This window comes from Fulmarus glacialis, unplaced genomic scaffold (assembly GCF_000690835.1).
Source record: "Fulmarus glacialis isolate BGI_N327 unplaced genomic scaffold, ASM69083v1 Scaffold51351, whole genome shotgun sequence".
Taxonomy (NCBI): domain Eukaryota; kingdom Metazoa; phylum Chordata; class Aves; order Procellariiformes; family Procellariidae; genus Fulmarus; species Fulmarus glacialis.
Genome location: NW_009195664.1, coordinates 1 through 24,073, shown reverse-complemented (window position 1 = coordinate 24,073; position 24,073 = coordinate 1). Strand labels below are relative to the sequence as shown.

General features: G+C 38.9%; 1 protein-coding gene across 1 annotated transcript; it reads right to left on the bottom strand.

Annotated features, from left to right (window-relative positions):
- Window positions 1-2,541: 2,541 nt before the first annotated feature.
- Window positions 2,542-23,844, bottom strand: LOC104072242 (the record flags this gene model as incomplete). The annotated part of the gene is made up of 6 exons (XM_009588146.1): window positions 23,457-23,844; window positions 8,414-8,500; window positions 6,418-6,489; window positions 5,407-5,700; window positions 3,851-3,910; window positions 2,542-2,732 (listed from the first exon to the last, which is right to left on the bottom strand). Coding segments are annotated over exons 1-6 (1,092 nt in total), but the record flags the coding sequence as incomplete, so codon positions are not given.
- Between the last annotated feature and the right edge of the window lie 229 nt (window positions 23,845-24,073).

Genomic DNA, 24,073 nt, shown 5'->3' with positions numbered 1-24,073 from the left:
GAAGTGGAATCCCAGACAAAGTGAAGTCCATCTTCTTTGGACATCCGTTTGTCAGGTAAATCCTGCTCTCTGGATTTTTTTCTGAGAAAAAATCCTTTTACTTGGAAAGCCACAAGTTCTTGCTCCATGTCTACCCTTTAGTGTTGATATGAACAGTTTCCCAGTAGAGACTGTGAGTGTGCTCTGCAATTCTGTGCTCTGACCTACAAGAATTTAGACAGTCCTTTGCCTCAGTGCTTTTGTGCAGTTCTCACCTGAACAGCAGCATTTAAAAACAGATACATATTTCTTGAAAGATCTGCTTATTTTAATGAATAAAATAAGTATTTATTATTTTCTGAAAGAAGAGAAAGTTTTTTTGGAGACGTACTGAATGACAGCAAAGTTTTGGAACGATTGGGATCCTTGTGCATCACTCAGAATTTTAAGTGCAGTTTGTCTTCTTTGCAGTGCTAACTGCCTCCCTCAGGTTAGCCTTTCTTCTGCGAGGGCAGTCACACTGCAACAAAAACAACCTTTGAGCTGCTCAAAGTTAGGGCTAGCATAGCTGAGAATGTGCTGGGCTGCTTCAATTCACACAGAAAACCATTTGCTTTTTTTTCCCCAACTGGGCTAGTCTTGTGTCAGGTTAGTGAGCTGAACTGGTTTATAGGGGATCCAGCAAGCATCAGGTTGCTCAGAGTAGCATGTTGAAAAGGGGATCTTCTTGTTGCAATGAATTATCAAATCAGCTTCAGCTGCTTTATGCAACTTCAGCCTTGCACTCATGGAACAGAGCAGGTAAGGCAGAACATGTAAGTGATCCATACTATTTTCAGTACAGTTATTTTAAAAACTTAATTTAAATCTAAATTGAACTAAACTGTTTAAATGTGCTAGAGTGAATTAGGGTTGGATCACACATTTTTCTGGTTCACATGTGGAAGGAGTAACCTGTGATTTTAGTACTGCTAGGAATGGTGAGGTCTTTAGCTGGCTCAGCATGTTCTAGAAGGATACCTGACTGCCATGGTGGCAGGGACAGATCCCTTGTTCTCCTACGAAAGACAGCAGTTCTGTATTCAAGTAGTATGATGCAAGTTCAGGGATGTATGTTTGAACCAACTCATTGCAAAGAGAGAGGAAAGATTTTTAAACCAACGATGATACTAGTATTACAAGCCAAAGAAGGTTTATGCTGAGAAACCAATGTAAAATGTGAAAAGTGGTAGATAAGCATACACTGGAACAACTGTATGTCTGTGCCACTGTATAAATGAATATGATCAAAAAACTGATTTTCTAGGGATCTTTCTCTGACTTCTCAGAATTGTTTTAAAAATGCTAGTCAAATGGCAGATAAAATCTACCGTGGTGGAAATTATTTACCTTCGTAAATGTCTCTCATAAAAGAATTAACAATAAAATAATTAACTATAGAGCACGAAACAAAGCACTATATCCAGTAATATTTTTGCATAAGATTTTGTGAAGAGGGACTTGGGTGGAATTCAGGCCTCTGTGTATAAAAAAACCTGGCGGCTGTTGCTGCTGCAGTAAGGACTCGACTATTTGACTTCAGTTGTGTCCTTCTGTGTGCCCAGAACTGACCTAGCTTTGGCAGGGCTGCATAGCTCTATGCCCAAACATGACTGAGATCCAGAAGTTAGTTGTTCTGCTTGAATACACTGAAAGGAAAACCCTGGAAGTGCATGCCTTGCAGGCAGTACAGGCTGTAGAATACTTACACAATCATGAAATGAAGTAGTGGCTAGTAGGATTTTGCAGAGTAACTGTTAGTTTATGGCATGGCATTTTTCACTTACCATGTCATTGTTCCCTCCACTGTTTCTATGTTTTCTGTACTTCATTTGGTTACTGAACAAGGCAGACTCCTTGCCCAGTACAGAACAGGGACCAGAACGCATGCTTCCGCCTTCTAGGTGGGCATCAACTTCGTGTACTTTCTGTCTCATTGAATTCTCCAATTCATTGCTGCACAGCACCATACCTTCAGTGGGCAGATGGGGATGGTCCCCCACCCCAGCACAGGCAGGTGGTGAGGCTAGGAGGAGGGTAAATGCTGATAAAGCAATTAAGTGTTGTGTTTTCCCTACCAGCCTTGCCTAACCAAAAGGAAGTTCTCTTATGGCTTCAACTGTTTGGTTAATTGCAGAGGACTAACTTGCTAGGAAGGTCATAGAGATGATAATTGAAAATGATGGGATGAAATTTTAACTGTACATGTTTTCTTTGATCACTCAAACTGTTAGTTTCTTTCAGTTAAGCCTGTTAATTGTGGCATGTAGGTGAGCCAAGGCATGTAGGCAGAGGTTGTATCTTTTACTAGACTAACTGACGTCACTGCTAAAAGCTCATAGTTAAGGATTATGATGGGAACTCATACCTTGTTTTAGTTTAAATGACTGAAGGTGAATATATTAAATGGGAGCAAGCATGTACTCACGTAGGTGACTTACACTCATAAGTAAGTATTTAATTTCTTACTATGTGAGAGAATCTCTTTGCATGCTAATTTTGTAGAAAGTTCATTAAACCAACCTGTTGTATGGCTGATGGATCAGCATACAGCTGTGTTCTGTTGAGGTCTTGCATTTCTTCCTGCTTACAAAGCCTTTCTAACAGTAACTTTTTGCCTTCTGTTACTGTGTGCACTCTCTCTGTTAATAGTTGTTGGAAGTGGAGAATGGTGTTTTCAGAAGCACTTTTCTTAAGTGGAACAGGTGACACCTCTGTGGACAAAAGCAAAGTATGTAGTTAGAGTGCACAAGTCAATGAACTGCTGACACTGAAGTTTAGCACATGCTAGATTTTCCTAATGCTGTCCTTCTGTTATGTCTTTTGGCAGGCGTTGCCTGGTGTTGTGTAAGGGGTCATTGTATAATGGCGAGGAGGAATGAAACAGACCTTGTAAAAATCACTCATATTTGAAACTTTCAGCTTTGCCTAGCTACTGCCTTCTGCAAGACGTACTTATCTAATAGGCAATAAATGAAAGTATATTTAATCATAGAGTTAGTCCTGTTAGTACAGTTTGTGACGGTGAAGTGAGCAGGTTGAATTCAGAAATGTTGTGGTGTTTGGATCTGTTTGTGTTCATCTGTCTGTAGACAAGACATCATTTTAGTATTAAAAATAGGGGCGAGCCTACTAAAAACTAAGTTTGTCATCCCTCATTGTTGGACTTTTGATTATTTAGGGCCTGACAATTCTGCCAGGAAGAAAAATAAGCTCCTGACCTTTCCTATATCAGATTGCATGCTGCATATTTCTATCCATCCCTTCATTTTTCTCTCTCAGTGATTCTATACCGTATCTTCTCTTTGGAATAGCTGTCTTAACCTGTTTTCTCTTGTACAACATGTTAGATATTACATGTTAGACATTACAAGTTAGACATTATATTTTAGACATTATATGTCTAAACATGTAATTTCTCCTCTCGTTTACTGACACATAGTATAACATGAGGAAACCACAACCATGACTGTGATACTGTCCCTATTTTCCTCTGAGCAACACACATAATTAAGACATCATCTTCTTTTTAAAATCTTTTTATGTTTTCCTTGCACTTGATCCTTATAAATCAAAGAAGTATTTCCTGATGTTTACCTCATTTATACCAGGGATGAGGACTGAAATAAAGAAATTGCAGTTTTCCTTAGGCCCACATTTTTATCAGGGCTCATCTTTTGCAAATTATTGACGCTGAGAGAAGAATGTTGGTTTGGAGCTTGGTGTTAAGTTCTAGAATTTGTTTTTTTAACTGTTTGAGTACTGGAAACTAGAATCTGGCATCCAATTCAACAGCAGTGTATAGATGCTTTAAAAAGTCAGGGGCTCTTACCATCATTCCATGTTTTTCTCTTGATACTCAAGGATCCTGTGTTTGCTGTAACATCTCCCACTGAAATTTAGAAGAGAAAAGCACAGTCAGTCACACACCGAAAAGCTTTATACTACAAAAGCAAATGCATTGGGACAAGTGACCTGGAGCAATGAGAATCTTCTAGAAAATTTAGGTGCTGGGTTGGCACATAAAATCAGGATGGAGACATATTTATCTGGTAGATGCTTCGAACAGCTTAATAACAAAAGCTTCTTTTCGGAAAGATTGTTTTACTGTCTCCTGCATCAGCATTCACAGCACAGATTACACAGTCCTTTTCCAGCATGCTAAAATGTAAAAAAGCCAGGTTGGCTCAAATATTCTTGGTGTTGACAAATTCCATTCACGGAGAGCAGAAAAGAACAGTAGTATCTTCAGTTTCTGGATTTGGAAGAAAACATCTGTTTTAAGAATGTGATCAAGCACAAGAATGAGGCAGGTGAGAAGCAGTGGTGTCATCCCATGGCTGTGTGGATGTCATTCCAGCCTCAACTAATGGCACTACCGTATGGTGCCCCTGGACACATTAGGGCTCTGATTCATGACTGAGGACAGCTGGCTTAAGGATGGCTCCAGCAGTTTCTGCTCAAGCTGTCCATCTGGCCTCTGCTGCAGAAATGGTTCAAGTCCTCAACCAACATTTGCGATGTTGCAAATTATTATCTAACATATTGAGAAAAATCAGAATTAGTTCTCGTTTACCATAACTCACTGAGCTCTAAGCTGCAGTCGTTAAGCTGCTTCTACAAGAGCATCTGATCTGCCTGGAGCAAAGGCAGGTGCCCCTGAAAGCTGGAGCAGTTGGCCAGTCATGAGAACCCTTACAGCAGTCACAAGGTTAGCTGTGTGGTTCCTAGATCAGAGGTCTTTTGGTACTAAAATAGAAGCAAACTCTATTCAGAAAACTAATTCTGCTTTAGCAAAATTAATATAATAATTACAGGTGCTCAGATAAACATCACTGCCCTGGATTTTTCTCTCTCTTGACTGTGGTGTGAATTGAATCAATGAAGTTTGGAGTCCTTGCAGTTCGCTTGATTGTTACCGATTTCCACAGTTCTAAATGGTATGGGCTTGCAGCTCTCTATCCATAAGACTTTACATGCCTGCTCAATTACCTCTAAAACCTGACACATTTTCTAGCACCATTTCACTGTATCTCACTTAGGCTTCCAATAACATTGAACGCTTCAGGTGCTTTCACTTTTTGTTAATGTTCTCACTTCTGAACTCCTCCAAAGACCATTTCCGTTCACTGAGTGCTGCCTATGTGACCATGCAGATACAGGTTCTTCAGTTATTTTCCCTCCCCATTCTGGCCACATATTTCTGGCCCCTACAGCAGGGTCAGCAGGCAACTTTGTTTCATTTTAAGTGCTTTATCTCATCACTGAAGTTTTTAGTACCTGATAGGAGACTTGAACTTTCACATCCCCAGCTCGAGGGACCCAGAGGCTGTCTTCTTAAGATACAGTCAACTTCATCGTAAAATCTCATTTTTCTCCTGGGATTACCAAGATGCTCATTTTCCTTCTGCAGTGCGCGGTATTCATATTTTAGGTTCTTGTACTTTGTGCGACATTGTTTCCAGTCTCTGTCTATACCACGTTTCATTAACCTTCTCGCAATTTCCTCAAATATTTCTTTATTTCTTGTGGCCCCTTCAAGCATTTGTTGTATCTTTTCATCTGACCATATGTTTATTAGAGCTCTGACTTCATTATCACTCCAGTGTTTTCCTGCTCCAGTATCATTAACTGTAATAACTTTAAAGTGATTTTGTGCTTCTTCCAAGGGAATGTGATTGTCTGAAAATACAAATGAAACAACAACTGAGTATTGCTTGAACATACATACATTAAAGTGTAATTGTAGCTAATGATTTGGTAATAAACTGAAGGATTAATTAATGTTTATAATAATCTCTTGTTATGAAAATCTTTTAACTTTACAATGTTAATATCCATACATGATTACATTTCTCTTAAGTATGCAAAATATGTAGCAAGTGAAATCTCTTGTTTCTCCAAGGCATCTAAAATTCCATATTTTGTCAGTGTAATTTTGTTGGTGTTGTCAGATTAAAGACAGGTGTATCCAAGCATTACCTGCAGGAAAGCAATAGGCCTTAAGCTTTAAAGCAACAAGATATCAGCATTGGTAAGAATATGGCTTTCCAGTATGGTTTCAAATTAGAATGGCAAGGCAAAATATCATGCAAATGAAAATGCTACTGGGGATTCAACAGAAGAAAAAAACCTTACCTGCATATTCAGAAGTAGGCAGATGCTGCTTATCCGATAAGTATAGAATGCAAAGTTGAACTACAGTATTAATGCAAGTTTTGCTGATGACAGGGAATAGAGCTATGAAACTAATTTTTAAGTTTAGTGGTAAAGCTAGACTGGAGTCGGAAGTAGAAAAGTAGAGCTGTATTTGCAGTAGAGATCTGGTTGCTCCAGCTTTGGTACTGAAATTACAATGCAATTTAGTTTCAGAATAAATGCGTGGAAATTAATACTCACCTGTCCCGACCACCCGTTTTGCTACTGGCGTACAAGATCTGTCTTCTGAGGTAGTGCTCACAGAATCATCATCTATAGAAACACATAGTTTTAAACAAAATAGACTTGGACTTAGACAAATAAATTGCTAATATTATTGTCATCCTCTGCAGGTAACACCTATCTTCAATTAAAAATGTCGTAACCCATTAGTCTAACTCATTAGTTATAACAAGTCTTCTGCCACATGCCTTCCTAAATCAAATTATTTATTGGAATTTCTCGTAAGCCCTATCTTTCTTTCTGCCCGCGCATTCCCCAAAAAGGGGCTGTGGATGCACCACAGATTTAAAATACTTGATTAAACACGGTAGGCTACGTGGATGGTTTGTATCTCACATATAAGTTGATTTGCATAACATGTTTGTACACATTGATTAGCACAAATGTGCCTTCCAGTTTTTTCCCTAGGCGATGTGGGTAGTGCAGGCTTGGTGAGGCTTTGGTGGCAATTGTAAGGGCATGTGTCTGCAGATTCACTCATGCCTAACAGGGCCTGGACTGCAGCCTTTCCCTTCGTGGGGTCACGCGTGCTCCCCCACTGCTGTCGTGAAGTGAGCAGGGACTTGGGTCCTGGAAGACCACTGTCCCCCTCTCGAGTTTGGAACCTGAGCATGTGATTCGGATGCGATGACGAGGACTGAGAAGCACAGGCACCTGTCGGCAGACCTGCATGCAGTGTGATTTTGCATAAGCTGCATTTTGTACTGTTGATGGGGCTTTTCTCAGATCTTTGTGAGTTTCCCTGGTACACCAGAAAGAAACTGAAAAGAGACCTTTGCTCCTTATTTCTACTTGTTCTCCTCTATTCAGGACTCCTTTTTACCACAAAAAAAAAAAAAGTGGTTTAGAGTCCATTTTAGTAAGCTGCTGTGGTGGGTTTCAAAGCTGGACTTTGAGACATGCCTTTCCCTGATTCTGGAAGGGAGGGCAGGGAGGGATGTTAGGTTTTGTAGGGAAGGTTGCATACTTTTGCCTTCCTTTTGGAGACAGCCATGTTTATTTACTTTTGGGTGAAAGGCTAGTCTCTGATACAGAGCTTTTGTGATGGAGATAACATACACAGAAGAAAAATTGGAAAGCAAACAATTAATTAATGCTTTTGTGGAAATCTTTAGCCTCAGCTTAAGTTGCACTTTCTATATGTAGGGATACACTTTCAGTGTAAAATGGCAAAGAACTGTTGTTCACAGAATCATTATAATAGAATTTTTTATTCTTTCCCTTAACTTCTGGGTGTAAACAGCACTACCATAAAGTATATTTTGATCCAGGATGTCAGGTCAATAGACTTCAATGTCATCATTATTTCCTCTGGTCTCTTTTTTTCATTACCTTCCATGGTATCTATGCTCATTTATTCCAGAAGATTAATAACCCTATTGTATTCTAGTGTTAAATTTTAACATTTTTAATAAAACTAATCTTCTCCTGAATACTTGTCATTGAATATATGACTTCTACATATTGCTGAGGCTCTGATTTCAGTTTTACTTGTAAAATAATTCAGAATATTTATGGCAATTGTTTGATAGCGAGTAGTTTGTAATTAAGTGCACTGTCATGAAGTAGTTTGAAAAGACAGACAAGGCATAAAATGTTCAGTGTTTCTGAGACAGCTATTTAGCTCTCCAGTTTATCCTCTCTAGCATGAAAACACATCCTCTCTGTGTATGAAAAAGAACAGAATTTGTCAAAATCAAATGCAGACTTATCACATCTAGCATAGTAAGGAGTATGTTATCTGGGAAAATAAGATCTTGTTATTAATTGGCGGAAGGAGAAATAAGCATTTATGCATTTTTGCACTATGAAATCAAACAAAAAACAGATTTTATCATAACCTGGAAGTAGAACGAGTATAATGTGCGGGAATAACATACAAACTTTAGAAATCTGCATTTCCCAGTAAAGTAGAATGTGCTGTTATAACCATCAAGACACAGTCTTGACCTACCTATGTCAATCGTCTCCTTCTTTATTTGTGTAGCTTCCAGAGCTGCCGGGCTGGAGTTGGCAAAGTCCCCCTCATCTTCAATGATTTCTGTAAAAAAAAAAAAATTACAGAGTTCTTACCAACTAAACAGGTCTTGAGTAATGTCTTGAGGATCACTAACTTCAGAATGCCATTAGTGATAACTGTTGTTAAAGATTTCATCTCGTAATACATTAAAGCTGCCATTTCTCTGCAGTAGTGGGCTTAAGAGCAGTGTGTATGCACTTATATATTAAAATAAATCCAGAACACCACATCACAGCTGCATAATATAAGTTTATGGATTAAATGTGCAAACTCTTAAATTATTTAAACCTGGATCAGAATTTGTAGAATGGTTCGCTGATTGTGGTTGTAAGATATGTAGTAGCTGGTGAACCTCTATGCAGCAGAACAGGCAAGACCGTGACTTTCATAACGGGTGCTTCAATACATACTGAAATTATTGAAAAACTCCCAAGCGACTGATGCCAAGAGTCACTGAATTAGCCCCAAATGGGGCAAGGGTCCTGACATTGCATCAGGGTGCTGTACCTGGATGACTGATGACAAAGTACTAAATGCCTGTCCTGAGAGCATCCCCCCTGCTGTGGCTTGCAAGGGGTTTACATCACACAGCCGGGCCCCAGCTCCGGCTCCGGGCATGGTGACAGAGGTGTCCCTGGGCTCCCCTCCACCGGGAGGAAATCTCCACTCCTCTGCCATTGGCCCTCTGGTGTTTAAGGGAGAACTCCACCCCTCCGCCCTGGGACGGATGGGTGGACAGGCGGATGATGCAAGTGGTCTTTCCGATCCTCGTTTCCAGGTGAGGACACTGCTGTACAGAGATTAAATGGTGAAGGCCACACTGCGGATCGATCACAGCAGTTTCTGGCTCCCAGCCTGTTCTCAGTCCATTCAAGAATATTGCCCCTGAACATTGAGCAATAAAGCATAATCTAGAGTCATTTTATTAAAAATTACCCCCCAAATCAATACGGCCTTGTTTGCATTAGACGTTCTTTATGATGTGACCAACATCATGTGCCTTTGTTTTTTTTTCCCCCTTGGCGAGCCAAGAATGTGGGTAAGGAGCCTGGCTAATTTTCTAAGCCACTGTTCAGAGTTTTTTGGGGGAGTGCACGAGGAGAGCAAGACTGAGCCAAACAGAACAAACCATCGACAGTTTCTGACATGGATAAAACACAGTGGCTCTGTCTGCATTGTTTAGTGAAGCTATAGACAGTTGCCAGCAAATATGCTTAATCTCTACGTTGTGTTTGAAGCATTGCTCGCAAGGCCACCAGAGCAATGCTGTCGCAGTCTTTCCTTTTACCTGCTCAGACTGATACAAGCTCTATTCTCTTTTGGCACTCTTCACTATCACTATTTATTCTGTTTTCTGGCTCATGAGGCAATATTAGTAATTGTCTCCTAATCCTTACTCTCGTGTGTCTTGTGTAGTATAAAAGGGCAGAGGGGAATGTCAAAGCTAGGGAAATTTTTTCAGTGTGTGGCCTATGTTTACTCTCCAACAGCTTGCAAAGTTGCTGCTGACTCTGTCATGCAGATCTATGAGACTGGATACAGACAGCTCTGGATGCACAGTTAGGAGTTTGTGTCTGCAGCCCAAGTATGCCTTGGGCTAAACCAGTGAATAATCAAGAACTTTTGCTTTTGCACTTCTCTTAAACACTCTACTTCACACCAGCCCAAGGCATATGTATTAAAACATTATCTTTTGACTTTATGTCTGTACATTTTAAAATTCCAAGCACGCAGCAGTAAATGTTCAAAAGAAGCCAACATAAGTGCCTGAGTATGTACTGACTTAAGATCTTGACTTTAAACAACCATTTTTTAAAAAGCACTTGCTTAGGAATTTATCTTGGCAATGTCATGATTTACTCCACATTTGTCGTGAGAGGGGCATTAGTAAAGTATGCAGGGCACCAAAAATCCTAAAAAAATAATGACAAGAAAAGTAATTTGTTGGAAGCAAAATACTTGCTGTAGATATTTTTTAAGAACATCAGGCTACTGGCATTTCTTAGAATCTTGTTTTCATCTCCGCTGTTGTTTCCCCTAGCACTTCAGATTTAATCAAACACCTATACACAGTCTGTGGTCACACTGCAAAGTCTGACACATGTGGAACGTACATGTACATGGAGTTAAAACTGACTGACTGCTGCCTGTGCAAACTGAAGCAATTTGCTCTTCTGAATAGATTTCTGGAATTAACTGTCCTTAAAAGTGATCCCATGAAATAGAAAACATCAGTCAAAATGACTAAATAAGGTTTTATTTCCAGATTGATTTAATACAGGTATCTTTTATCATAAAAGAGAAAAATTTACAGTGACCCTAGCCTCTCCTAGGCTGCTTTTGCAAAAAACGAAATGGATTTTGTGATTGCTGTGATGAAACGGGTTTTGTGATTGCTGTGATGCTCTTGCACCCTCTGCTGGGCAGTCTGCTGAGAAAGCTACTCCGGGGCAATGTGAGAGAAATTTCAGTAAACCGTTAACAGTCTGTAGAAGAACGTGTAAGGATTTATTTACCTCTGTCTTTTCCTTCTCAGGTGGGCATTTGAGCAAATACATGTGGGCAGAGGAGAAAAACAATACCATAAAACATCAAATAACTAGGTATTTTCCTGAAACTGGTGCATTTGTCTTTTGACTAATACCATCTTAATTTTTTCCTTACTAGAATATGGCAAGACTGATGGGACTGTTTATAAAGATTGGCAGTGGCAGTGATATTACTGTGGTTAATAACTCAGATCCACATGTAAGATCGTGAGAAGCACATGCACTTCTGAGGGAGCTTGTGCACCTCTGCGCATTTACGCAGCTGTGGTTGCCAGAAAGCAGATGTCTGCCCAGGCTAGCTAGTATATATCCAGACAAGTATATGTATAACACTGACTGCAGAGTACATTAACTCCATGTACTAATTAGGAAGATACCCTGAAACAAGGTTAACAGAATTTCTAAATTCTTATTTATGTCAAATTATTTTGTTTTACACATTTTTTAAAGGCACATGGTTATCTATATATAAATTATAATTACATGCTTGTTGAGAAACAGTTTTCTACAAAAGTTCTGTTGAATATGGAGTAGTCCTTAAGAAGTCACATCCTAAAGGCTATCGATTGTCAGACATCTACTGATATCAAAGAACCAATGTAATATGGTATCCCTGCCTGACTGCCTTTTTCACTATTTATCAGCAAGTAAATTTATGAATACAGAGGTACATAAAATCTCTTTACTTACCAGTTTCGCACTTTAAATTTATTTGAACTGTCTAGGAAAAGCATTTACCACAATTAGAGAATAAACGGTCTCCATGATATTGTAACGTAAAAAGCGTGCATCTTTTCTCTGCTTTATGTATGTTACCATTAATAACATTAAAGTCTAGGTATTTTTTACCACCTGTGATAAAATTATTTGAGTCTGTATTGTTCACTTAGGAATGAGGGAAAGAATTTTGGAAACAGAAACTGCATCTCTTCACGATGGAGCGCTGTGGTTTTGCCTTTTTTCCCCACAGAAGTTTGAACAGTAGTCTTCAGAGTGGATAGGCTGAGCGAGAGACACTTCTGAAACACTTGCTATTTTAATCTTTCCCCACAAAATCAGATTGCACTTACAATTACCAGGAACAAAGAAAACATGCAGTTAAAATACATACATTTGACAAGGTAAAGGTAAGCTATAGATGTCTAACATCTACACTTATCCTAAAGGAATGTTGAAGTGTCAAAAATGAGTACTCAGAACTTTACTAGAAGTATTTAGTTAACTTTGTCTTAAATAACTCGTTTGGAAGATTGCAATCCAAAAAGTTGCAATATTACATAGCTGCAGGCAGTTGAAAACTATGTCAGATGACAGTTTAGTGGCACTGCTGAATCTATGTATTATTACAATGTCTTACTACTTACTGGTCATGTATATGTAGTAATTTTACTTGTTGATGGGGAGAAATGGGATTTGATGCATTTTACAAGTAGTTTTAATTGGATCCCACAAAGTACTATTTATGATTTCTTATGTATTGTATCTCTCAAAATGAGGTCCCTATAGGCAATGCACTTTTAATGACAATCTATTTTTCCCTAATGAATGCCTCAAGTGCCTATGGTGATCTGGTAAAAAGCCAATTATGTATTTCTTTGTTAGGAAATTTAAATTAATAAATATAATTGCTCTTGAATGATAAAACAAGAATACTACTGTCCAGTATACCTCAAATTACCTCTCATGATCGACCACGGCTTTACTTACTTGTCATAGCTGTTTCTTTCATTATATGCAGAGCTGCCAGATTCTCTGGAGTAGTGTTTACAGTAACATCATCTGTCAGAAGAGTTTTAATTTGACATTAAAATCTTTCAAGTTCATGTTAGACCATTTTAAAGTCTGTAAGACTACTCCTTAACGCCTAATTTAGACTGTATTCTGCCTCATGCTACTGAAAGAGATCATGAGGTCCTCTTTTGTGGACAAAAAAAGAGGTGGGTTTTGTGGTCTTTTGTCAAGACCATTAGCCTTCAAGACTTTCATGTGGCTCTAGCTAATGTTAAATTCCCACTTCCCCTGAAAGTTACGCTTTCAGGTGTAAACCATGTTTCTTTCTAAAGAGTGTATGACCTTCATATTCAGTGCTAGTAGTGATACTCTTAAATGAAGTTTTCATCCCCTGACATGAGCATTTACACATTTAATTGTATTAAATACTGATCACATTATATTGTGAAAAAGAGAATGCCATATTAGATTATACACAGGAGATTGAACAATTCTAATCCTTGGGAAGACATAGTTTAAGTAGAAGTAAATGCAGTAATACGTTGCACTCAGCTTGCTTAGACCAATAGTTTCTTCTTCTTTACATCTTGGGTCATGAATCTTTCTTTGGAAGGATTACTTACTAGACTGTTCTTATCAAATTTAGCAGAGCACTCTAAATGTGCACGTATGCCTGTATTTATTGAAAATATGGTTACCACTATGACGTTATCTCCTGCTTAAAAGTTTTTCAGGCCTCTGCATTTTCTAACCGTCATTACAATGTGGGCTTATTTTAGAAATCCATCTTAACTTACTAAATTTAGGAATTTATATAAACCAGACGACTTTTCAGTTTACCTGAGTCAGAAACTTTCTTTATATCTGCAACCCGTAGGTCTTCTGACATATTACTAACAGAGTCCTCTTCACCTGTGTCCCCAGGCATTTCTGCATAAATAATGCTATGTTAATTAGGGCACTGCATTTGTGTACTACATAAGAACAGCTGTGCTGTGTCAAATCAAAAGATCCGTCCAACCTAGGATGCTTTTTATGCCAGCAGGCAGTAGTAGATGCATTAGCAAAGAGCCTAGAAACAGCAACTGAAGAGTGAATCTTCCCCCAAAATGCCCTTGTAGTTTTCAGCCAGAGACTGTCTTTGTGTTATATTTTTCTTGACTTCTTCCTTTACTTTACTAACTTCTAGTCTTATATTTGGCCACTGTAGTATCATTCCCTATGTTGGATAAAGAGTTTTATGTTTAATTCTGTTCTTAAACAACAGGCCTGTTTCTGGTTGTACATACCAATAAAAAATGTTTTAACTCCTGGGTAGTGTAGGTTCATCAGTCTATTCTAATTCTGCATTAATCCATCCATTACCAAGTTATTCATCAATAACCACAGAAAAATAAAGGCAAGCTCTGCCAGCATTCTTGGTGCTATTCCTTTTGCTATTTTCACAATAGTTGTCTCACTAATTTGGGAGTCTTGCTCCAAAGGCCAATAAAACTGGGCCACTGGGGACCATAAGAGAAAGACAGTTTAATTGTTAAGATTTTAACCAATATCTGTAACTACAGACTTCTTTTGCTCAATGTCTTCCTTTTTCCAGTAACACAGTCTGACCATGTCTCTCATCCATTTTGTTATCTAAGCTGGAAACAGTCTCTTCTGCCATGACTTTGACTGGAATGGTCTCTCTGTATCATTTTATCTTATCCTATGTTTTCATCTTTTTCGTCTTTTTGATTCTCAATTCTATTAAAAAAAGAACCAACCTATCTGAAAGATTACTTTATAATGTTAAGTGAACAACTGGACAAAATGGTATATTCAGTGTTCTCCCCCACCCCCAGCAAATTGGTTGATCTAGCTGATTGCTTTTTTTTTTTTGGTTCTTTTAAGGTCTCTCTAGTGCTGGAAAACTAAAAATTTTAAATGATATATGGGTAGCTGAAGTACTTACCTATGGAGTCCTTTTCTGATTTTGCTTCTGTCCATTCTGGAGGCCTCTCACTTTCATCATTATCTGATTTACTTGTTTGTTCCATGGTGGTGTGCCCCAGAATAGCATCCAGTTCATTAAAAAATTTCATACTTTTACTTGTACCCCCTGAGTCTTGGGCACTTTTTACACTCTTGTATTCATGTTTCAGATTTTTGTATTTTGTCCTGCACTGCTTCCAGTCCCTGTCAATTCCAAACTTTTGAAGTCTAGCAGCAACCTGTTCAAATATTCTTTTATTTCTCACTGTCCCCTCCAGTTGTTGCTGGATATTTTTGTCTGACCATATGCGTATCAAAGCTCTGACTTCATGAACAGTCCAGTGTTTTCCTCCTTCATTTGCTACTGTAGGAATAAAAGCCGGAGTTTTGGAAGCCTCTATTGCTGACGTTGGATTACCTGCATCGTGTGGGGTAGGGGAGAGACACAGATAGGGGTTACCTGTATGGGGTGGTTGGGGTGGGGAAAGGACAGAGAGAATGTGAATGAAGTATGCTGTTTCCTCATGACTTGTCTCTCCAGAGAAAGATGGAGCAGAAATGACATTAAAATCAAGCTCTTGGTTATTAATTTGTCAGCATTTTTGTTAATTCTGACATAATTTTTGCCTTCTCTTGAAAACGAATATGAAGATAGCGCATGTACATTTAATGAATCTAAGAGAAACATTTCTTTCTTCTGTGCCCTAATACACTGAACTTTTACTTGTAATACCTTTGAGAATAACTGATGAGCTGTTTTGTCTTTCAGACCTTAGAGAGGAGAAGAGTGCTGTTTGGAAGATATAAAATGCTGTGTTAGCACAATAATAAATTGGGTGCTGAGTCACTGACACTAGCATAAAGTCTTAACTTTCTGCATTCATGCCATACTTTTGGTTTTACACACATGGAGAGCTTTAAACTGGGTAAGGATCGAAAGAATCTGATACTTAACTCTCAACAAAGCCCTCCTTTTGTGGGGAGCTGAGGAATGGAGACTTTTGCCTTAAGTCACACAAGAATATTTCTGTGATAACGAACCCAGTTCTCATGGTACAGAACCTCCCCCCTTCTCAGTGGAGGTTGATATAAACATTAATATTTGAATAATGAAAAATATTTGGGTTTTTTTAGTAAAAAAGTCTGAGTTATCTTACTCTGCAGAACCAATTTTTTTTATTTTCTCCAGTCTTCAACTTTTTTTTTAATATTAGGAGGTAAAGGATGCCATGCAATTACTTAAAACACTGAAATATGATCTCTTGCAGTTTTTTAATGTTTCCTTGTTTCTAATTATGAGTTTCCTTTAAAACTTCATTTTGATTATCAAATTAGTTTGGAAAGAGATTTTCTAAGTTTTTGCAAAAACAACTATTTAAACCCACCCCACACAATTCTAGTGCTTTATCAAAGAGAGCAAATATGAAAGTGCACAATGACTGACACAGTTTTTTGCAGTCATACTGAAGTGATAAATGCCTTTGCAAGTGTCTTATTCTAAAAGGGCAAGCCAGGTTACAGGGGTTGGATACCTTATAGTCACTGAGCTTTGTGTGATGGCAAAAATATCTGACCTTTGCTTGCACATACAGCTTCAGTGGAACATACTTGTGTATAATAACCTGTCTGGGGACAAACTTGTCCTAGATAGAGGCATTCTTTGCTAGTCTTTGTAATTCATTCTAGTTGTGAAAAAGCTGTACTAACAGATACCAATTTTTTCCCTGTTAGTCCTGTGTTAATCGGACCTCTGCAGCATCCAGCTCACTGACACGTTGTTGAGGAGGGTAATTTTCAGGTGATATACCAATTATGCTTTCTTCATTTCTTCCTGAGGGAGTGAAAGAAAATGCTTGTTTACAGGTGAATGCAAGCGTAGGAGTTGCCACGGTTGACAACTGCCAACATCAGATAGGCTTGATGTAGTCTCTGCTCAGTGTTACCAGGAGTGTTTCAACTATCTGTATTTCCAGGATGGTTCATTCTTCCCTACCAGATTGTGCCACGGAGACCAGAGAGAAAAGGCACAGGGGAAGAACAGAGGAAGAAGAATGCGGAAGGTGCTCCCTGCACTTCCCAGTCAAAGCCATAGTCTGTGGGGCAATCTGGGAGGGATAAGGTTTCTTTAGTTCTTGTGTGGACCAGTATTTCTCACTAGTAAGTTCATTTGCAACTGAGCTCACTTTCGGTTGTGGATATTAGTTCAAATCAGTTCTAGTGACTGTGCGTTGCTCATTCATTTTGCTGTATGCAGAGTGGAAAATGGTGGCTTTGTTTGTTCCTCATTCCCTTTAAAAAACATTGTGATTCAAAATATTTTACCCACAAGCACTGCTTTGAAACAAAGTTGTTTTGGTCACTGAAAATTTTCCTTATGTCTCAAATGTATTTTAGATCTAATTCGTTTAAAAAAAAATTAAGACAGGATATACATTACTTTTTGATCTGAAAGATGTGTTTATGCCGTATTTGATTTTTTCCTAAGTTTCCTCGAAATGAGAAATCTGCTGAAATTAAACCAAAATTTTAGGCAATATAGATACAAAGGGCTCAACATTTTTCTTTCAGTGATGTCTGAAATAGTGCCTGAAATCTAAAGACTAAGAGAGGCACTAGGAAAGACATTTTAGTATCAGTACATACTTGAGAGCCCATACAATTGAATTTATTTTGCTGGCTTTGTAGAAAGCAGCTTTCTCAGAATTGAAGATTTTTTAACAGGTCAAATGAATCTGCTTGGCAGTGTGTTGCAAGAGCACTGAGTAACACAGGCATATTCCTGTAAAATTTGATTCAGATACTTACTGCAAGAAAAGTTTTGTTTATATACGCGTGCATATAATTCTTGCGTGAGATTCTTGTCTCTTCCTTGATCTCTTGTTATGCCGGGAAAGAGGGGTGTAGCGTGTAACGTAAAAGCTGTAGATTTAGCTGGGGCCTTGTTTTCTCCCTGAATATGGCACCCTGGAGATTCTGTAGTGAAAGCTGTTGTAACTGGACTGGGGTGTATGCTAGGGCATAGAGGGTATGTAAAAAATGGAAAGAGCACATAGGAAATTCAGGACTGCTGTTCATCCAGGCAAGGAATCAGCTCACCGGTTGCCTATTTCTGCCTAAAATGTGTTCAGGTTTCTCCCTTTCCTTTAGCAGCCCCTTGAAAGGGCTCACTCCTAGGATTTTCTCCTTCTTTCTGGCTTGCCAGATTTGTGCCTTTGCTCTGTAATGACTTTCCTGAGCAAAACTACTATAGCAGAATGGTTTCCAGATGAGTTGTTGTATGGTTGGTTGGACTAAAGCATTTCTGACTACCCCTTGCTTGGGGAGAGGATACAGCTGCTTTGAAGACCACTGCAAATCTGGATTGCTCAGTGGGACAGGTCTGATCTCTGCCTATCTCTCCTGGCTCAGGCCATCACTCATGGCTGCTTTAAGCAGAAATTAAATGAGTTGAAGAAAATCCACAAGTTGACGTGGGTATAACACGCTACCATTCAGCATACTTTTCACTAGCATTTAACAAAATTAATGTGGTTAATGTGGTTAATGTGATTAAGCTATAGCATAGGATGTGTTTTGAATGTGAATGGTGGTCATGCAGGAGTTACATCATATGCAGTGGTGAGCATCTAGCGATGCATGAGACTGCTGAGTGCTAAAACTGGGAAGGAGATGGTGCAAAAGTGTGGCTATTTTAAAGCTGTGTTCATCAGAAACAGAATGACAGCATATTCAAGCTATCAGAAAGTGCTCTGACAGCCATGCTGCTTTTTAGTTTTTGATCTCTCTGCGCCATCATACTATACCTAGTTGAACTGGTCTGACATGTGACATAAAAAGTAGTGGATCTCCTGGAGCATCCTCATCATCTTCTAAAGAAACTGATTTTTCACCTAGGAAGGAAAAAGTTTTTAGATGAAAAATAGGTATGGACTAAATTAGCTTAAATTAATTTAAGTGAAAATGTCCATACACAATGAGAAGATTATTGACTTTGTAATCTCCACACTTAATTTGTATTTAAATTAAATTTAAAATTCATTTGGCCTGTCCCCATAAGGGGACACAAGTTACAGGAGGCAAATCAAATTATTTTCTATCTTGCATATGAAGGCTGTTTGAAATGTATTTTTAAATTCTTGTAGAAACCAACTTGATTCTAGTGACTTGTATGCTTTTCTGACTCTCAGTATTTGGGGTGGACAGCACATTAAAAGTATAGTTTGAAAGTAGATAATAAAAATAAGAGACATACAAATAAAAGTGGATTTTGCACATGGATTCAGATAACCACAAATCCATTTATATAATAAAAAAAGAAATTCCAAGAAGAGTATTTAGAGAAGAGTATGAAGAAAACAAGAGTGTTCTGCAAAGAGTTCTGGAAATCTATGGAATTCATTAATGGCACAGGGAAAGTGGAAAAATACCGTGACTAGAGAATAGACATATTTGTAGCCGGCAGGATTCAGTCTAGCTTTTTACAGTACAGCATTCCTACATTTGTTTAAAAAGCAATATTACAGCAATTGCTATGTAAGTTTGGAAAGCGGCATATGTAAATCAGGTTCTGAATCAGCCTAATTTTCACAGAGGACAGACTTTTAAGTTGTTCTGTGGTAATATGCTATACTCAATGTACCATGTTGACAGGAGGTTTGAAATGTTGATTCACTGTACCGGGAGTGAGCTACTGTCAGCTCCAGCCAGGCAGGTCACACGATCAAAGCTACCTGTTCAAAGGTACTGCGATAGTTCGTCGCAAGGAACAGTAACGAGGTGCGGTTAGGATGCAACCTGGTATCCCTGACGTAGGTGAAACTGAAAACTGCGTTTGGATTAATTTGAAAACATTATCCTAAATCCTCCTGACTTTCAGCAAAGGCTCTGAATGACTCATAGATGCAGTGGCCTGATCTCTCGCTGCTCCCAGCTGTCCGCCTGGTTTCTCTGGCAGGAGCCGCTACCCCTGCGGCCGGGCTGGCGGAGGGAAAGGTGTGCTCATGCCTCCACCTCTAGCACCAGGGCTGGTGTTCTACCTGCTTAAGAGCTGCAAAGCAAACTACGGAAAGGGGAAATAAATTCTCCCTGGGAAGGCTGCTGAGTGTGTCATGGGTACTAGATGAGCAAGTTTAATTACATTGTAATATTAAAAAGAAACAATTTACTATTTTAAGTAAATAAGAACAGTTAACACAAAAAGATGTTAGAATATTTGATGGGGAAAAAAAGGCATCTGATGAGCAAAAAAGTTACTCAATAAGAGTATTGCACACTTATTAAAAAAAAAAAAGTATATAAAATACTTGTCAATGACATGTTTTTTGTTGAAGTCCAGACATGGAAAACTATGTATGAGGGGCATTTTCATGTCGGCATTTCTAAAGGATCTTTTTGTATTTCTAGTAGGTGTCTGAGTTTTGTACTTATGATAATATTGTTATTGCTGATGGATTTCTGCTCAGACTTGATAATTTTTCTGCATTTCCTGTGGTAAAGTGAAAGGCAAGGGAAGTGGCCAGTGCGTTAATATTTAAACATAAAGCGAGAAATATAAAAAAGCGTAAGTAACTTAACATGAATTACTAGGTGAGCTTTACTTTTGTAAATCATGTACTCGATTTATTAATACTTGATTTAACTTGAAACAATCAAAACTGGTTAAGAAAATGGGAAGGTCATTCATTTGAACTCTAATGGATGGGACCATTTTTCATAGCGCACCATCACTCTACTCGGATTTTCTTGGTTGTTGATTACTGGGGTAATACAAAACCTAAATTTTAAGAGGAGTGAACATGTTGAGTTGTATCTTTTTTAATGATTACTTATGCTACAACTCTATGTTTGCCTCTGAAAACATGTTTTTTGGGAGGACAACATGAACATCTCTGGCTTGCATTGCTGTACGTGCTTACGCAAAAAGTGTTGTCTTTCCATGAACGAGCTGGGAATTGGTGTGTGTGTTGCTACCAAGTTTGTCCTGAGACACCTCTCTCTTAGATTTGATTGTGATTTTCAGTATTAATTTCTTCAATTACACTCTCAAAAGAAAACTGATTTTACAAGTAATGAAGAAAAAACTCAGGGAAACATTATAGAAATACCATTCAGTCCCATAAAAGTAGTCTCTTCTTTCCTTCCTTCCCCTTCCTCCCCCCAGCAATCTCCCAGTAGTTGAGTTAATCAAGTAAACACAAGTCGTGCTTTGTAGCTTTACGTTAAGGATGGATATGAATATTTAGACTAATAAATTTAGAGGCTAAGCAGAATGGTAAAAATACAGTAATTTCTTTGGGAGCATGCCCTGTCCCTTTTTAAACAAAACAACTTAGTATAGCTACTAGGTTCTTAAAAGAAAGTAAGGCATGCACAGTGGACAGTATTATTTGGCACAGGTTTGAGTTTGTTGATAGCATTTTGTTCTTGCTACCCAAGTCACAAGCCTAGACATCCTTGGTTCCTCCAGCTCTGTCAAAATGAGGCTTCTCAGCCTCTTTTTAAAGAGGGGAGGGACCATTCCCCCCGCCTCCTGTAGGACTCTGGGGTTGAAAGGGAGAAGCCCCGGAGGTACTTTGGTCTGTTTGCCTCAGGGAGGATGATACCCACATTAGAGCAGCCCCTTCCTCCGGCAGGCCACGGGGGACCAGCCAGGCTCACCGCTGGGGCAGGGGCAGCGGGCTGCCTTCGCCTGGGCCGGGAATCGCATTTCCTTCTGTGGGAGCAACAGCGTCAGATCTGCCCCCACAAAAGAACTTGTGAGCATCAGCTGCAGAGCCACAGATGCCATTTGAGCCTTACAAGTGCCCTTCAAAGTACTGAGCTGGGCAGCCTCCCCTGAGCAGACATTGCAACTCCGGCTGCAGTCGGAAACGGACTGGGTCTCTATCCAGTACGGCGTTACTTGCTTGACTTGTATTCTTAAATGAAGAAAGCTGATGTTCTCACAGTGTTCTCTCTGCCCCTTGTTATGGATGTATGCATTCTGCATAGCTGCAGGACACATTTCTATCTTAGTATGTTTTCTTTGTGGCTGAATTATGGTGGTTGTGGGAATCTTTGCATTTAAATTCTTACCATTAGTGTTGCCTTATTACAGTTAGTTGCATTTAATTTCTGTTTATCCATAAAACTTGTTTGGTTTGTTTCTTTAAGGGAGTAATAGAAATGCTTGTGCATTTAAGAGATATATTTAATTATATCACCTTTAAAACCAGACTGTCCTAACTCTTCAAAATGAGGTGTGTCTTACCCAGGGGTAGTATTTTTTTTTTTTACATTCTAGTTTGGGATTCACAACTGAAATTAATCTTTTCTGATTTAAACTTGCTAGAGGTCTAAGGCAGATGAGAATTAGGATTAACAGTTGGTGCAAACTACATCAAAACAAAGAGGGTAATCTAAGGGCAGATCCTCAGATGAAGGACACTATCTTAGTTTATGTGGTCCTCAGAAGCGTAACTGCTTCTATTAGCCTCAGTTCTGCAAGTTTAAAAATAAAAATGGATTGCAATATACAATGCAGAGAGCACATGTTAAAGTATTATAAAATTGCCATTTTAATTTAACGTGACTTTGACAGATTACAGGTTTTCTGCTAGTGGTGACAAATTAAGGTCAAGCTTTTCGTTAAGGTAAACAATGACAAGAAAAATGACAATTTCTTTTCCTCAGATCTGTGAAACAGCCTTGTAGGGGGAGACGTGGAAGGGTACAAGGGCAAGCTAGATGTCCAGCTCTTTTCTGTGCCTTTGGCAATTTCCCCTGATACTAATGTTGATTTTTTTGTTTTCTTTAAGATTCACAATCTTAATTAATGTAGATTGCCACATACTGTGGGAACAAATGGCTAAGCTTTGCATTTCTCTTTTTAGCCGTCTTATTTTGGTACTTATAACTATTATTGGGGCTTATGCTTCAGTGACATTTAGGATGTGACAAGGAGATTTGAGTGATGTCAAATAGCAGATTGACCCTAATGAAATGTTAAGCACAGCTTAAATGCATATGTAGAGAGGGCTGAATAAAACAAGAGATGCAAATAATTTGGTAAAAACCCCTTCAGAATAAAAGCGGTTGTATTCCTTTGGTTTGCGTCAAAATAGTCTGATAAACATGATGATTTTTACTTTCCTCACTACATTACAATTTTTAATGAGAAGTTATTAAACATCCCTCTGTTTCTCAAATATTTAAGTTGAATGCTTACAAAATAATTTAATTTACCTTTAGTCGTCATACCTACATTTTCAGTTACAGAAAAATAAGAATAAAAATCCTAAATTTCACTTGTATCACAAATAACAAAATTTTAAAAATCATGACAGTTTCAACCTTTACTTTTATCTTTCTTTAGTTTACATCTGAATTGGAGCTCTACAAAACCTGCTTCCAAAGTACTGCAAACGAATGTCAAAGGGAAAGAAAACAGCTTTTCTTAATTTAACGTTTCAACCCGGTGCAGGAGCCTTGACACCAGTGAGCACTCACCAAGGCTGCAATACAAGCAGTTAGCATAATTTTGCTAGAATTACACTGTATTTACCGACTTCGACACTGGTGGGTGCTAACATTTTATTCCCCTGCGCGAGGAGCGCATCAAGTCAGTTCTAGCAGCGCTGTTGGGGCTGTGCAGCCTCCGCTTCGGCTCGAGCAAACTCAGCCTTCGGTTTTGTTCCCTTTGGTTTTTAAGCAAAGAGAGAGAAATAGAAGCAAAAACAGTTTTTTACCTTGCGTGCTCTCTGTTGTGGGGCTTGTGTTCAGCTGCTTCTCAGTCGCAGAACACCTGCCGTTTTCTTCTGCTGCTAATTGTGTGACAGGTTCATATCGCAATATGGCATCCAGATCATGGAAAAACTTCATGGTTTTAGTGACATCCCCAGAGTTGTGGGCATATTTAACCGTTCTGTATTCGTACTTCAGATTTTTGTACTTTGCACGGCACTGTTTCCAATCTCTGCAAACTCCTAACTCCTGCAACCGTTTAGCAATGTAGATAAATATTCCTTTATTCCTCAGGGTGCCGTGGAGTTGCTTTCTGATATTTTTTTCTGACCAGACGCTTAACAAGGCTTTAACCTCCTCCTCAGTCCAATGCTTCCCTGCTCCACTCTCCATGTTGAAAGTGACCTGGAAATGATTCACTATTTCTAGCCAAGATTTTGTTTCCTAGGAAACCAGACGGCTGGTTGTCAGTAAGCTCCGCCGAGATGAAAGGATCTAGTCTTACTGGCTCAAGCTGCCTGAGGGGAGTAACTTGAGAAACTGCCAAATAAGCAGGCTCGGTGTTAGAGGCAGGCGAATAAAGCCGCTCGGGCGGGAGCCGTGCTGGGGGGCGGTGGGCTCG